The 14,702-nt window shown below is 46.6% G+C and overlaps 1 protein-coding gene across 43 annotated transcripts in view; it reads right to left on the bottom strand.

Annotated features, from left to right (window-relative positions):
* Positions 1–14,702, bottom strand: part of EPB41 (erythrocyte membrane protein band 4.1) — a 90,871-nt gene that overhangs the window by 41,372 nt on the left and 34,797 nt on the right. For 42 of the 43 annotated variants that reach the window (XM_088067560.1, XM_014258601.2, XM_014258607.2 and 39 more), the window contains 3 exons: positions 7,789–8,233; positions 4,970–5,188; positions 2,522–2,626 (listed from right to left, as the gene is read on the bottom strand). In XM_088067560.1, coding sequence (XP_087923686.1) covers positions 2,522–2,626; positions 4,970–5,188; positions 7,789–8,226 — 762 coding nt within the window. In that variant the 5' untranslated portion in view covers positions 8,227–8,233. Of the gene's footprint in view, positions 1–2,521; positions 2,627–4,969; positions 5,189–7,788; positions 8,234–14,702 lie in introns of those variants that run through there. The other variant, XM_014258623.2, reaches the window with a different exon arrangement.

Below are 14,702 nucleotides of genomic sequence, written 5' to 3'. Positions count from 1 at the left end.
TTTGCTTGTCCTGCTGCAGGAACTGGCACTGGGCTAGCAAGACCCTGGAGATGTTGCATTTAACCACCTCTTCACTTCACCAGCTCTGAATAGGATTTCAACCTCCAGGTCTCCTGAGGTGAAGGAATTAACTCACTGAATCCTCCAAGCTAATCTCTCCTGACCAGGACACGTAACTTCATGGCAGGGAGACAGCAATACTTATATTTAATCTCCTCTTTTTATATGCCTGCTCCTCTAACATATAGAAGTGGGGATACAAAATCCATTTGAAAGGAAGATCTGCTGCCTTTTTAGGGCCATAGCTCGGAAGAAAGCATCTCCATGGCCGAGCTGGTGCCACAACTGCTCGTTACTGGGATGAGTCCAGGGTGCAGTCATGCATCCCACCCTGCTTGATCCAGCAGACAATGATGGCAACAGCAATTAATGACACTTTTATCCCACTGGGTCATGAATCAGTGGGAAACAATCCTCCTTTTCAGGGCAACGAGCTCCTTGCTGCTCCAGCCACTGTCGCAACCTCCCAGTTCCACTGTCACCCTCTGCTATGCCCACGTGGGTAATTACTGGTCCTCAGAAAGTTTATTCCCTAAATATCAAGGTGGAAAATGTCACATACAACCCTTCCCTATCCAGGAATACACACGTGTATCTCTCCACCTTCTCCACACAGCTGCAGGTGAGGTGCAGGAGCTCATTCTCGGATCCCATTAATACCATTTTACCTATGAATTAGTAACTCTGGGCAGGTCTTGTTTGAAGTCACAGCAGGAAAGAGATGAAGCTTCAGATTTCAAAGTTCAATGAAACATAACCAGAAAGGTTTAAAAAAATATAATGCTGTTTTCACTCATCAGAGCAAACCAAACAGGCTTGCTCCACACTGGAGCTGAACAACCCATGGTCAGTGGCCTCACCCGCCCCAGCTTGCAGCTCTGGGACACAGATCTGACAAAACAATCTGTTTTCAGTCCCTACAGTTAAAAAGCTGCACAACCTCTCGGCTCTTGCTGGCTTGAGGGAGAAGGTACCAGAAGAATCAATGCCAAAAGCCTGGACACAAGAAGAGCAAGTCCAAGGGTCTGGGAGACCACAAAATCTTTCAGGAAAAGCCCTCTAAGGTCATCAAGTCCAATCATTACTCCAGCACTGCCAAGGCTAGCACTATGCAGTGTCTGCAAGTGCCACATCTATATGCTTTTTGATCACTTCCAGGGACAGTAATTCCACCACTTCCTTGGTGTTGGGTTTAAAGCAAGATAAGCACCCTGACCCGCTCCAGCACGGCGGCTATCCCAGCCGCGCCGTCCATACTCCACAGCATCAATGTGATGGATGGCAAATATGGCGATTTACTGCAGGGAAACCTAACATTTTATAGCCTGGGGTCACTGTGTTACTCCCATCTGCTCACGTCACACTTGGGTGCTATTGGCTAATTACAGAAGGTTTTACTATCCTAGCAGAGAGGGGTTTTTGCTAACTTTCCATTACATCCCGAAATCTTCCGCATCGCCAGGCCTTAAACTACAACAGCCAAGGGCTTGACAACCCCTTCCAGGAAGGAATTTTTCCTAACATCCAAAAGCAGCAGTGAGCTACCCACAGCACATGCAGAAGAAGCTGAGCTGCTCCAGCTACACTCTTTTGCTCTTAATTGGATCTAAAAGTACACTACCCCTCCCTCTGCAAGAACAAACTCTGATATTAAAAAATCCTCTGATATAAAAAATACCCAGGTTATATACATGGAAACATTTCACACCCAAGAAAACTGGAAGACACCAGAGACTGTAAAACAAAGTAGAAGTTCTGCCTGCCTCAAAGAGTGGTTTTTTTGTTGTTTTTAGTTGTTATTTTGCCTGTGTGTGTATAAAACAATATAAAGCATTTAAGGACAGACATCTGTCAGTCAGTAACCTGGCCACAGGGGACTGAAGCAGAGGAAGAGTCAGAATATGGACGAACATAACTGGTCTAATGGACATAGAATTGGGCCCCTCATTTCAATCATCTCACTTCTGGCTTTATGAAGCAGACCTTGAATAATTGTTTAGTTAAAGGGTAACCAAGGTTTCAAAAGATAAGATGAGTCAAATCAAACAAAGACCTTCAATTGAAACCATGAGTAGGAGCTTTGGTAGAGTCACATCTGTTCTTCAGGGCAAAGGCTCAACTCCAAATGCTCTGGATGGCTCCAACCAAACCTTCCCAACGTTGACACCAGTGCCAGGGCAGCCTGACTGCTTCAGCTTTATAACTTAATGACATCATTTTGCAGTCAACTAATATAATGACTTTTCTCTAGGTGAAGACCCCAGTTCACTAGGATTCGTTCTATGATTCAAATAGCTTTTTGACTAAAATCCACACTCCTGTAGTTATTTATTCACCATTTCTTCCTATGTGATGACCTGCAATCCATATTTAGGGAGGACATCAAAATGAGTTTGAAGAGTAGCTTCTGGGGAGATGATGCAGGAAGAGCTGAATCCCCTCGGGGCCAGCTGCTGCTTACCCGGGAGGTTGGTGTGTCCCATATGGCCAAACCAAAGTAGTCTTCTTCCAGCAGATTGAGGTGGTCACAGACTTTTTTAAGAAGATCCTGTCCCTTGGCATGTTTCTGCAAATAGACAAAGAAATCCTGTAGGACAGGGCTGGGTTTTGCCTGTCTTTGTTCACAGGAGAGGGGACAAAGGGAACAGGTTCAAACCACATTGTACACTACCAGTAAGGGGAAAAGAAGTCCCAAGTAGCTCCAAATCATATCTCCTGGCTGTTTCAGAGCAAGGACTCCTTACAGGAAAGGGCACCAGACATAAAAATTCCGTGGAGAGGCAACAAGAACCACAGTGGGTCTCCCTCTTCCCACCAGCTCCATGTCTGAAAATCCCCCAAAGCTGGACTTCCCAACACAGCTCAGTAGACACCAAGGATCTGTAAAGTTTTTCCCTCCCAAGGTACACCTACAGTGCTGGTATCTCCCAGGGTCAGGCTGCCAGACCATCAGGTGTGGAGCAAGAGATGAAACTGCTGCTACAACCTATTCATTTTAGGAGCAACCTGACTCTTAGGTTCAGAAAGAAGACAGCAGCACGTAACAAAAGCCCATGATTTCCGTGGCCTTTCCATCACCCTGCTCTCCGGATGAAAACCAACTTCTCCCATCTGCTTCACGCACCCAAAGCTGCTCAGCACACAGCTTCCTGCCTCCAGAAATATACTTTGAGAATTCCTATTTCCTCTTTTTCTTCCCCCCATATCCTGCAGAAGTGAACTGGCCCAAGGAACAGACACCCTTTTAGTCCAAAAGCATGAAGGAAAACATCCCTGAGGCATAAAACTATGGCAACCAGAAGCAGCTCATTCCATTGGAGGCTTTGCTAGAAGAAAGTGCAGCTCCAGTGACGCAAAATCAGCTTCACTAATGCCCGCAGCTCTCCTGTCAGTCATCTCTGCATGGCAACTGCTCCAAGACCCCTGCATTGTTTTACTCCTTGGCTTTATTCCAGCCTTTCAGCTGTCAGGTCCTTTGTGCACACATTGTGACTCTGTAGGTAACATAATGAATGTGTTAGCCTGGGTATTCCTCAAGGAATTGGCACTGATATAGGAACGAAAAAGCTTCCAGGGCTGTCAGTTGGAAAGGATGCCCGAAAGCACTAATTCTCCTTGGATAAAGGCATTTGTGCCGCTCTTTGCCTACACCTTTACAATTCCTTCCCAATTAAATCTTAATAAACTCTCAAAACACCAGAGCAGAACTATACTGGTGCTAAAGCCAAGGGTACTTCTCAAGTTAAGAGGGTCTCACTGACACAGCAGACCCCCTAATCCTCTGCAGTGCCCACCATGACACTCTGGACCTACAGAGAGACATTTCTCACATCCTGCTCAAGTCAGGACTTCCCATGGCTCTCCCTCCAACAGCGTCCATGACAGCATCACTGCAGCAAACCCAGGCACAAAGCCACGGCAAGCTGTCACTGGGATTTGGGGAAGAGGTTCCTTGGGGCAGCACAGAGTGTCCCTGGCCAAGGGGGAGGTGATGGGGGCAGTGATGCTCTGAGCTGATCCCAGGCAGTACCAACAGCACCATCATTACACAAACACTCAGCTCTGACCTACTTGCCCAGGATCACCCAAGGTGACTGTTCCCACAAGGAGCCCTGTGCCCAGATACCCTCTCCTGGCCCATTTACCAGCAGGACTGAGAGAAAACAAGCTGCTCCAATGGTAAGTACCAGATTATTAATATTCTGCACAAGTACTTTGATACTAAAATAGGGATTTCTGCTTGCTTTTTATTACCCTGACAGCACCACAGCCCTGTGAGAGAATGCACAAAATAAAGGAGGAAAAAAGCTCTCAGATGAAAGGGGGTTGCAATGCTCAAAGTCAACATAATTTTAAATTGTTTACTGGAAATATATTCAACTGCAGGCTAAACACAGCGTGTTTTTCTTTACATCCAAGTACCAGGAGCTAAGTTAACCAGCAGCCTGAGAGGTAAAGGTACCTTGGGGAACTAGAAAAGCACAAATCAATTTTATACCACCTATTTTATTCAAAGCCAGGGAGGCAAAAGTTATTTAGACAATTGCAACCTATCCCAAAAACCTAAACTCTTGCCTGGGATACAAATGAGAGAGATCACGAACAGCAAATGATACAAAGTTTGTATTTGGCTGTTTCCTTTTTTTAACTTCTGCCCACCTTTATAGAGTAAGACACCCTGGAATTGTAGAACAATAAAAAATAAAGATTCCTAGTACCCAGACGCTTTTACAACACACTAAATAAGTTGTTATAGCTTACAGCAGGTTTGTTCTGCAGTAAAACCTGTCATGTAATTCCCTGGCAGCACATTAGGCCCCTATTAAATTGTGTTTGTGGTGATTTTTCAAGAGAAACAGAAAGGAGAGGGAAGAGAGGAGAAGCAGAACCAAACCCCCAAAGTACTTACATCCACAGAACACTCAAAAATGGTGTCATCCAGCAAGACGACTTTGCAGTACATGTTTCTGTGTCTTTTCACTGCTTTTTGGGCAGCTTTCAAATCCTTGTCTGCTTTAGTCTCCAGAGACTCTGGCTTGGCACCCTCTTCCTTTGCTTCCCCTTCTTCCCTGTCCTCGAGGTCTCTTCCCTCTGGCTCCTGGTCGTCCCTCCTCTCCTCCTGAGCAGGCTGAAACCCCCAATTGAGAGATGTCAAGCAAACAAACAAACAAACAAAGCATCACATGGAACAAGCACTGCAGGGCTGAGATCTCACTCAGAATTCATTATCCCACTTTAAACCCGTAACCCAGGACCTGGAGCAGCAGCAGGGGTGACCAAGGGAATGGTATTAATTTTTAAAACTCTTCCAAATACTTTTCAAGTTTTCATTTTGTAAAGGATGTGATAAAAAAGAAGTAGGTGTTGATTAGAGAAATCAGGGCAGATTATATCATGCATTCATGGTGTTAGTGACAGCATCTTCTGGATTGGGAAGGTTTTTCCCCTCTCAGGCAGGACCCCCAGTGCTCCCACTGCCACTCTGGCATAGCTGTTGCTCCAGTGCATTGGCTCTTGGCATGGCAAGAGGGAATGTTTTTAAACTGACAGAGACAAGATGGAATATTGGGAAGAAATTCCTGCCTGTGAGGGTGAGGAGGCCCTGGCACAGGGTGCCCAGAGGAGCTGTGGCTGCCCCATCCCTGAGAGTGTCCAGCACCAGACTGGACGGAGCTTAGAGCAGCCTGGGATAGTGAAAAGTGTCCCTGCCCATGGCAGGGGGTGGGATGGGCTTTAAGGTCCCTTCCAGCCCAAACAACTGTGGGATTTTATAGTAGCAGTAGCACTAAAAGGAGGGTCAGGGCTGAGGTTTCGTGGCTATCAGAGCTGACCAAGCAGTTCTTTGCCACCCAAAAGGGAAGGCGGCCTCCACACCACCATGCCTTTGCCTATGGAAGCACTTTGCAAGCCAGTTTAATCCACTCAAACAGCAGAAGGGTGCAGTTTGGGGATGAGAAGAGGAAGGAAGCTGGGTTTTTTTCTTCCCTCTGCCACTTCAGCAGGTTAAACAAGTTCATGGCAGGCTGTGACAATGCTAGAAGGGACTGGGTGCAGCAAGAGCACAGAGCTGGAGCAGAGGAAGGGCAAAGCCTTGTCTGTTCAGCCAATCACATCTCATGAAATCACACCCAGGCACAAGTGCACAGAGGTATTTAAAAACTAAATAATGTCCACAAGCTGCTGACTTCTGTTCCAGCAGAACTGGGACAACTGGGAGCACGGAATCAGTCAAAGCTCCTAATGCCCATCAGTCAGCATTTATCAAACTGCAGCACCTTGCAAATGCTTTCACAGCAGAAATATCTGCCAAGTGACACAGTTCAGAAAGACACTGAGTGATCTAAAATAAGAACTAAAAAAAAAAAGGCACAAATGCATCCTCTGAAATGAACGGCCCATGAAGAAAGGCTGGGGTGCAAATTCACATGGACTCAGGACCAGCAAATCAGAGACAAACAGAGAAAGAAATCATGCACTAAAATAAACAGAATGGTTTGGGTTGGAAGGGACCTTAAAGCCCATCTCCTGGTTCCCCTGGACCATGTTGCTCCAAGATCCATCCAACATTAAGCAATCCCAAGAAAAAGTTCCTCTTGAAAACACAACTTCTGGGCTGAAATTGCCTGGAGATCCTCCACATCCTGCTAATCCCAACCCTCAGAGGTATAATACATGAACAGAGATCATCCCATAGTCTTCACAGACTCAGAAATTTGGGAAAAGAAAGGAAAAGCTTACCTACTGTCCTTTCTACAACTTTTTAATTTTAAGGAGGTGGATTTGCAATTATTGCCTACTGGCAGTGCTTGAATTTGTAAAGTATTGCTCCAAAATTGAGCATTTGTGAGTATCTGGAGCCACTCTGAACTTAAGGCAGTGGGTAAGAAATCCAGATTTCACCCTGTCTAGCTCCAGCAATACACACAGGTTGGTTGGGATGTAAGAAATTCCCAGCTGAGAAGGAATACTCACCTTTTTCCACTCCAGGCTCAAGTAACAGCATTCAGCACCTCCAAATCAATAATCAGCCACAGCTCGGTTCCTTAGGGGTGTCTCTGCCTCAATTTCTACTTTAAATTTTTAAACTTTAAATTTTGCATGAAAAATGACCCTGGCTGGAAAGCAGACATCAGACATGTCCCAGGAGCTGAGCTCAGCCCATGTGCCATACAAAAATCCCTGTCTACATGATGCACAAGCTAAAAATATTTGTATTTGTCAGGCTCAGCACCAGCCTGGAACAAGCAGATGACCAAGTCCTAAAATGCCGTGCTTGTGCTCCTTGAAGTTGAAGAAACCCATTCCCAAATCCATGTGCTCTTGCAATCTCCACCTTGGGCCACTGAGCTGCTTTGATCCTGCTCACACCAAGGACATCCTGATGATGAGCTCTGGCCCTGAACCCAATGAATGTGAACCCTCTGTGTTCTGATGTGACATCCCAAGCCTCAGCAGAGCAATGACTCATGATTCAGCACGGAGCATTTTAAATTATGCTGTGGAGTGTGACCCTAATTCCCAAGAACAGGTACTTTGCAGGTCTGATGCAGGGATGCAAGAGCAGGAAGTACACAATGAAACACAGGGAGCTGACAAGAGCCTTTCTGGCATATCGTGACTTTTTCTGATCAAGCTCACCAGCCTGGGATACGAAGTTGTTTTAGTTCTGGCTACACAAGCACATTTTAAATCAGCAGCGAGCATGTCCCAGGGACTGGGGTGTTTTACCTGTGTTTCTGCACTGCTCAAGGAATGGAGATCCAGTGATGGGTCTGTTTTGAGCTCAGGCTCAGGAGCTGCAATCGGGGCTTTCACTAGGATGTCTTCTAATCCTGCATCTTTCTGGTCACCTCCCGCATCTTTAGGAGCATCACTGTCTTTGTCCTCTTCGGATACCTGAGACTTGGGCCTCCTGAGGAAGGAGGAGAAGAGACGGGAGAGACCCCGGCCCTCAGAGGTGCGACGTTCCTTCTTGCTCTGCTCCTCGTGGGTGGGGGTGTCTCCGTTGGAGGCCTTCTGCCTCTGGGGCTCCCCCTCCGGTGTTGGTTGAGCCCCTTCTTCCAGGGAAGCCTCTTGCTTCTGTGTTTCAGCAGCTCCTTCCTCCTCCTTGGCTTGCTGCTGCTCCGAGCTGTCAGCGTCGGCTGCCGGGCTCTTTTCTGTTGTCATGATGATGCTGTACGGGAGAAGCAAAAGGGCTCAGACAAGAGGTTTCCAATAACCATGTCTGACTGAGATATTCAAACCAACCATGGAGCACAGACACACCATGTTCACCAGCCACACCAGCCTGTCACAGAACAAGAGTGGAAGGGACCCACAGGGATCATCAAGTCCAACTCTGAAGTGAACAGCCTGTAAGGCGATAAAACCCTGACTGACTCCAGTCTATAAAGTCAGCAAAAGCAAAGTCATTACTTTTGCTACAGTTTGCTTTGATGACAGTCTTTAAGGTCCCTTTCAACCTTAACCATTCTGGGATTCTATGATCTGAAACACACCAAACCACACTGCTGGGGACAGGAGCCATCAGTGTTGAGCAATTACATCATTCTGCACCGCACAAATCCAGTGGAGCCCAGCAGGCTTTGGGATTCATAAGATATTTACACTGCACACTGGAAAAATGTCAAATGAAAAGGTTTCCAAACAACATCCATAATGGAGAGCAGATTTCCTCAGAGCTTGTGCTATTAAGCTGATGCAATGTTTATTTCAACTTTAGCCTGGGCTGTTGATACAAAAAGATGGAAATCACATGAGAAGAATATCTATTTAAGGTATAAAGAGGACCCAAAATAATCATGCTTTAGAGGGGATAGAACTAATCTTTGCATACCACATCACATGTATCTGCAGCAATAAATTGCCACTGAGCAAATAGCATATAATCCAATATGCCTCAATCCCCCAGCCCAAGCCTCAGTATATAAACATTTGCTCAAAATACACACTTAAAATTAAGAGACATTCCAAAATGTCATCTTCCTACATATTATTGCATTCATCAACTTTAATTTAACTCATCCTGATTGCTAAAAGAACCAGAGCGCTTGAAGGAGAAAAGCCCTCCTAGCTCTTCAAAGGATTTTCCCCGTGAGTTTAATGCAAACATTTCATATTATTTCTAACACTATGGTTAAATCAGGACAGCATCACAGACCTTCCCTGAACTTGTTTCTGCAGCAACACAGATTTCCTGAGGTTACAGGGTTGGGTTTGGGGTTTTTGTTGGGCTTTTTCACTTGGACTCAGTCCCAAAAGCCAGCCTTGGGGATGAGCTGCAGGGCTCATTTTAGCATGATCTCCTGCAGAAGCAGGAGACAGAATTACGCTCCACTCACCATCTCTCCTCTGTGAGCTTCTCTGGGTATTCCAAACCCAGTGGCGTGGCAGAGGCCACTGAAACAGCAGCTTCCAACCTGCACAAAGCAAACCAGTGCAGGGGCACCTCCCAAACTGGCTGTACCTGGGAAGACCCTACAGCTCCCCAGTACCTGAGCCCCCCCAACCTCAGTGCTTATCCTTCTTTCTGGCCAAGAGCACAGCCGTAGAGAACACACAATATCTCTGTGGGCTTGGTGTCATTTGCACACACTCATCCCTCTTTCCTGCATCAAAATCCTTGAAACAAAACAGACCTAAAAGGAGCACAAGTCCTCTTTGCTCACCCTTTTCCCAACACATATGGTTCAATCATAAAATCATGGAATGCTTCAGGCTGAAGGGACCTAAAACCCATCTCATTCCAACCCCTTGGCACTGGCAGGGACACCTTCCACTAGACCAGCCCCACCCACCCTGTACTGATTAACCGGTGAGCAGATGATGCCTAAACCCAGTGTTATCCCCACACAGCTCCATGGCTTCTGCTCTTGCAGACATCAGAAGACAGCCCAAACTGAAGCCAAACCATCCTCATTTTCCAGCCTGCACAGACACAGAGATTTATCTAGAATATTTTAGAGTAGTTCAACACACCTCAACAGCTCCCTGTTGAGGAAGCCTTCAATCCTCAAGAGAAAGCTAAATCCCTTCTTTATGGCTCTCATGAAGAGATGGAATTTGAGTTCCCTGGAAATGACAGTGCTGCTCATTTGGGCTGTTCCACGAGGCGTTACAGAGGATCAGTGAAACAGGTATGTTTAGATACGTGTCTGTAACCCTCTCCTACCTGTCAGCCTACTTCAGTCTCTCCTTATTGAGGCACCCAGTAAGTTTAGCGATAGTAACCTGAACCTATGCTGCAGGAAGGAAGGGTTAATTAGAAATTGGGAAGAAATTCCTGCCTGTGAGGGTGGTGAAGGCCTGGTACAGGATGCCCAGAGAAGCTGTGGCTGCCCCTGGATCCCTGGAAGCATCCAAGGCCAGGCTGGATGGGTCTTAGAGCAACCTGGTCGAGTGGTAAGTGTCCCTGCTCATGGCAGGGGGTGAGATGACATGGGCTTTAAGGTTCCTTCCAACACAAACCAGTCTGTGATTCTGTGAAAAATCAAACTTATCCCTGTTTCCAAGCCTGGAAAAATGATTTATGGCTTATGTCATAACTTACTTAATTCCCAGTGGCTTAGTCTTTCAGAGAGGTAAGAAAAAGGACCGTCCATGGGCAAGGTTGAGTTCTTGGAAACACAAACTGTCTCACAGAGATGCCCAACACCAGATAACGGGCGGGACAAACTGTCTTGACCTTCCTACGCAAAAATGTGTGGCTTCACTGAACACTGCTGCTCCAGCAAGAGCTGGAGACAAAGATAAGACAGAATTTCTGCTAAAAATAGGCAAAAATCAAATAGTTTCAGCAACAGTGTGGTGGGTTTTTTTAGAATGCATTTCTTCCCATTTCATAATATGTGTGAAAAGCACATAATTCACCAGGGAAACTACACAAAACACTGCCTGAAATAGAGAGCACAGCCTGAAAATTCAGTTTCGTCAAGACCTGGTGCACGTGCAACAAACCTGTAGGTGGGAGAGGAGGAAACTGCAGCTGACACCGGCACGACTCGCTCCACGTGTGTGCTACGTGTCCTACATGTGATTTTTACTACAGTAAAGAAAACACTGGACAGAGCTTTGAAGCAACCTCGTCTAGCAGAAGGTGTCCCTGGCCATGGCAAGGAGGTGGAATGTGACAGACTGTAAGCCCAAACCAGTCTGGGATTCTATGACCATAGCAGAGAGCTGTTTACTTGGAGGTTTAAAACAAAGTAAGAAATTCAAATGCAATTAAATAAGCCACTCAACAGAAATTCAGACTTTAAAATACCCTAAAGATTTGGAACCATTCAGAATTTACTTAATACATTTTATTAGAGGAATAATTAGTGCTGACATTTTATAACCCCTCTTAGAATTAACATGCCTCATCTTTCTGTGTTCGTACTTTGGATCCTGAAAAAAAAGGATGCTGTCACTCAGCCTGACCTGGAGGGTACCAGGAGACTTCAGGAGCCTCATTGAACAGAGGAAAAATAAACCACCCAACACAACACAGATGGCACATTACAACTGCCCGGATTTAATTCTCAGCAGACCAGCCCTGGTAATCTACTGCATGTCAGCAGCACTGTGCCCCTCTCCCATCTCCTGCTATCGTACAGCTTTCCTATTTAAATGAGGGCAAAAATAGTAGCTCACCATCTGCTGAAAGCGAATCATTTATGTCAAATTGAAGACTGGGCTTATAAAATGACCTGACTAAATGGAGCAGTAAGTGCATTACAACCAAAGGGAGATGAGAGCTCCTCCTCCGTATCCTCAAAAATCCTCCTGGATGCTACAGAATTCCTTGCATGGAAAATCATGGGCTTTGCTCATTGGTGAATTGCTGAAATTTAAATGAAAACAGGTACTTGTCACTGGGGCCTTGTCTACAGCAATGGGTTTGGAAAGGCTTCCCGTGTGGGACCTGTCTGGAAAACTCACTTGAACTTGGAGCAGCTGGACCCAGAACAGAGACACGGAGAAGGCACGTGCACCAGACTGTCAGAAAAATGTTGGCTAAGAAGACTAAGAAAAGCATCAGGTTAATACAAGTGCTGTTTCCTATTCAGTAGCAAGCAGTAACTCTTGGGGCTCCCTTCCCCTCTGCAGCAGAGCCCAGAGCAGAAACAACATGTTTGGTCTCAAACATACAAGGTCTGACAGGGCTGCTTCTGCAGAAACAAGCCTCCAAACCCTCCTGGATGACAGAGGGGCTCAGCCTGGCAGGCAGCAGTCACTCCATAACCCTCCTTAGCCAAAAGAGCCGTATCTGCCCGACCTGACAGAGGGAGGGGAGGGATCCATCCAAGCCCATCCCCACCCTACCAGCAGCTCAGCCCCTGTGTGGTGCAGATAACATCCTGGGGCTGCTCCCTCCACCAGCCTCCCATGGAAACAGGGAGCACGGGCACCCGGCAGGCACCAGCAATCTGTGCAAAGAAAAGCAGTGGGAACGGTGCTTATAAAAGCACCATGAGCGAGCCACTCCATCACAGGGAGGCAATGGCAAGGACAGACTCCGTCCCAGCAGGTCACTCCATCACAGCCACTCCTGACTCCACACCGAAGGAATACCCGCAGTGGTGATGACAGCACAGCAGAGATGACAATGCCACCACTGCGTGTGACGATGGCTCTCCCTGCAGCAGCATTCCACTTGTTAAAGCAACAGTTCAACAGAAATAAGCAATAGCTCTCCATCAGCTGAACAGAAGGAATTTTGCCATGAATTATTCATAAGATTTTTTTTTTCCCCTGCCTGAACACAGATGTGTTTACTTACACTGTGCTTCATTTACACTCAAGGTTTAACATAACAGGGCTCATATTCTTTCCTTACAGTTTCTCAAGAATAGGAGTAAAGCACTTTTTGCTTTTGTTGCTCTCCTTTTGGTTGCTTCCAAACCAAAGGTATAATTAGAAGCCCAGAGGGCCCTGCACGCTCCTTTGATAAAGAGCTGCCTTCTAGATAAATACCACCCCTGCACAGAGGCACCTGCCAGGATGAACCACTGCTACACCAAGAGCCAGAAGGATGTTTGATGCTGAAACATCTTAACAGGCTCCATCACTGACTGCCCCAGTTCACACACATGGGCTGTTCCTCCTCTGCATGCCAGGGACATCGAACTTAAGTGCTTCATTTGTTATTTCACGGCTGAAATGCAATTTGCATTCACCCAAGTGCCTCAAATACATCTGCCACACCCTGGTACAACTCCCCAATTTCATTAAAAATAACCATAATCATGCAGTTATTCTGATGTTATTAGCACACAAGACATGCACAGTATTTGAACTGTCTGAGGGAACCACTTACAGAAAAGGCTGGGAGAACAAGCGCTAGGCTTGTTCTCTGCCGATCCCTCAAGAAAGCTGGCTGAGAAAGCTGGGTGAAAACATCCTCAACTGGCTTTCAGCTGGCCTTACTGCTTCAAAATTGCCATCAGATATCACAGAATGCCAGAATGGTTTGGGTGGGAAGGGACCTGAAAGCTTTTCTCATTACACCCCCTGCTACAGGCAGGGACACCTTCCACTATCCCAGATTGCTCCAAGCCCCGTACAACCTCACCCTGGACACTGCCAGGGATCCAGGGGCAGCCACAGCTGCTCTGGGCACCCTGTGCCAGAACCTCCTCACCCTCCCAGGGAAGAATTTCTCCCCACTCTCCCTCCTAATCCTGCCCTCTCTGTTAGTTTGAGGTCATTCCTTTTTATTCTCTCACTATCTGCCTAGGTAAAAAAGTCACTCTCTCTCCTTTTTATAAGCCCCTTTGGGCATTGGAAGGGGCTCTAAGGTCTCTCTGGAGCTTTCTCTTCTCAGGGCTGAACACCCACAACTCCCTCAATGCGTCAAGGACACTTAAGTTAGCAATACACTACCCTAAGTTGATTCCAAGACCTTTTCTCCTGACAGCAACACTCCAAAAATATTTAATCCAGAGGAAACATTTTCCCCCACAAGAGCCTGCAGTGAGGGAAACTCCCGGGACACAGTGCCTAAAACCCAGTGGTGCCCATGTCTACCCAGGGGTGCAGCAATGTGGTTTTGTGCTGTTTTAATGACCTTTAAGAAATTGGAATTTAAGAATTGGAACTCAGCTTCTAGACTGCGTTCATTTATCTGGTTTGCTCTCACATGCTCACTGCCACCATCGAGCAGTGAAACAAAGGCTTCAAGGTAACTAAAATTACCTTTACAGTAATTATCAGCCTGAACATTGCACTTTTAAACATTAATGACTCTTACCTAGGAGTGCAGGAAGGCACTGGCCAGCTGCAGATTATCTACTAAATTCCTCAATTCTTGGTTTCCTGGCCAAACCCCAGTCACTTACACCTGCAGAGCGACACAGGGGATGAAGAAGCTGGAGATCTCAGAATCCACCAGCATGGAACAAGCCAGATCCAGCACAGACAAATTCTGGCTCTGGAGACAAAATTCGGACAGAAAAAGTTCCAAGGAGCCCAAAGGAATGAGTCAGCGAGCAGGGGGGTTGTGAAGCTGAGTTTTGCTGGCTGGGTACAAGCACTGCAGGTATCAGCATGCAGCAGCCTGTGCTGCTCCTGAGCTAGGGGAAGGCTTTATTTCAGCAAGGCCCACCCCTTTGTGAAGTCTCCCCTTCGTTCAGGGCTCAGCATCCCATGCATCAGCACAG

This window comes from Pseudopodoces humilis, chromosome 27 (genome assembly GCF_049639895.1).
Source record: "Pseudopodoces humilis isolate 2021_Gansu_Grassland_sample_001 chromosome 27, ASM4963989v1, whole genome shotgun sequence".
NCBI classification, from domain to species: domain Eukaryota; kingdom Metazoa; phylum Chordata; class Aves; order Passeriformes; family Paridae; genus Pseudopodoces; species Pseudopodoces humilis.
This window is presented reverse-complemented; position numbering and strand designations above follow the sequence as displayed.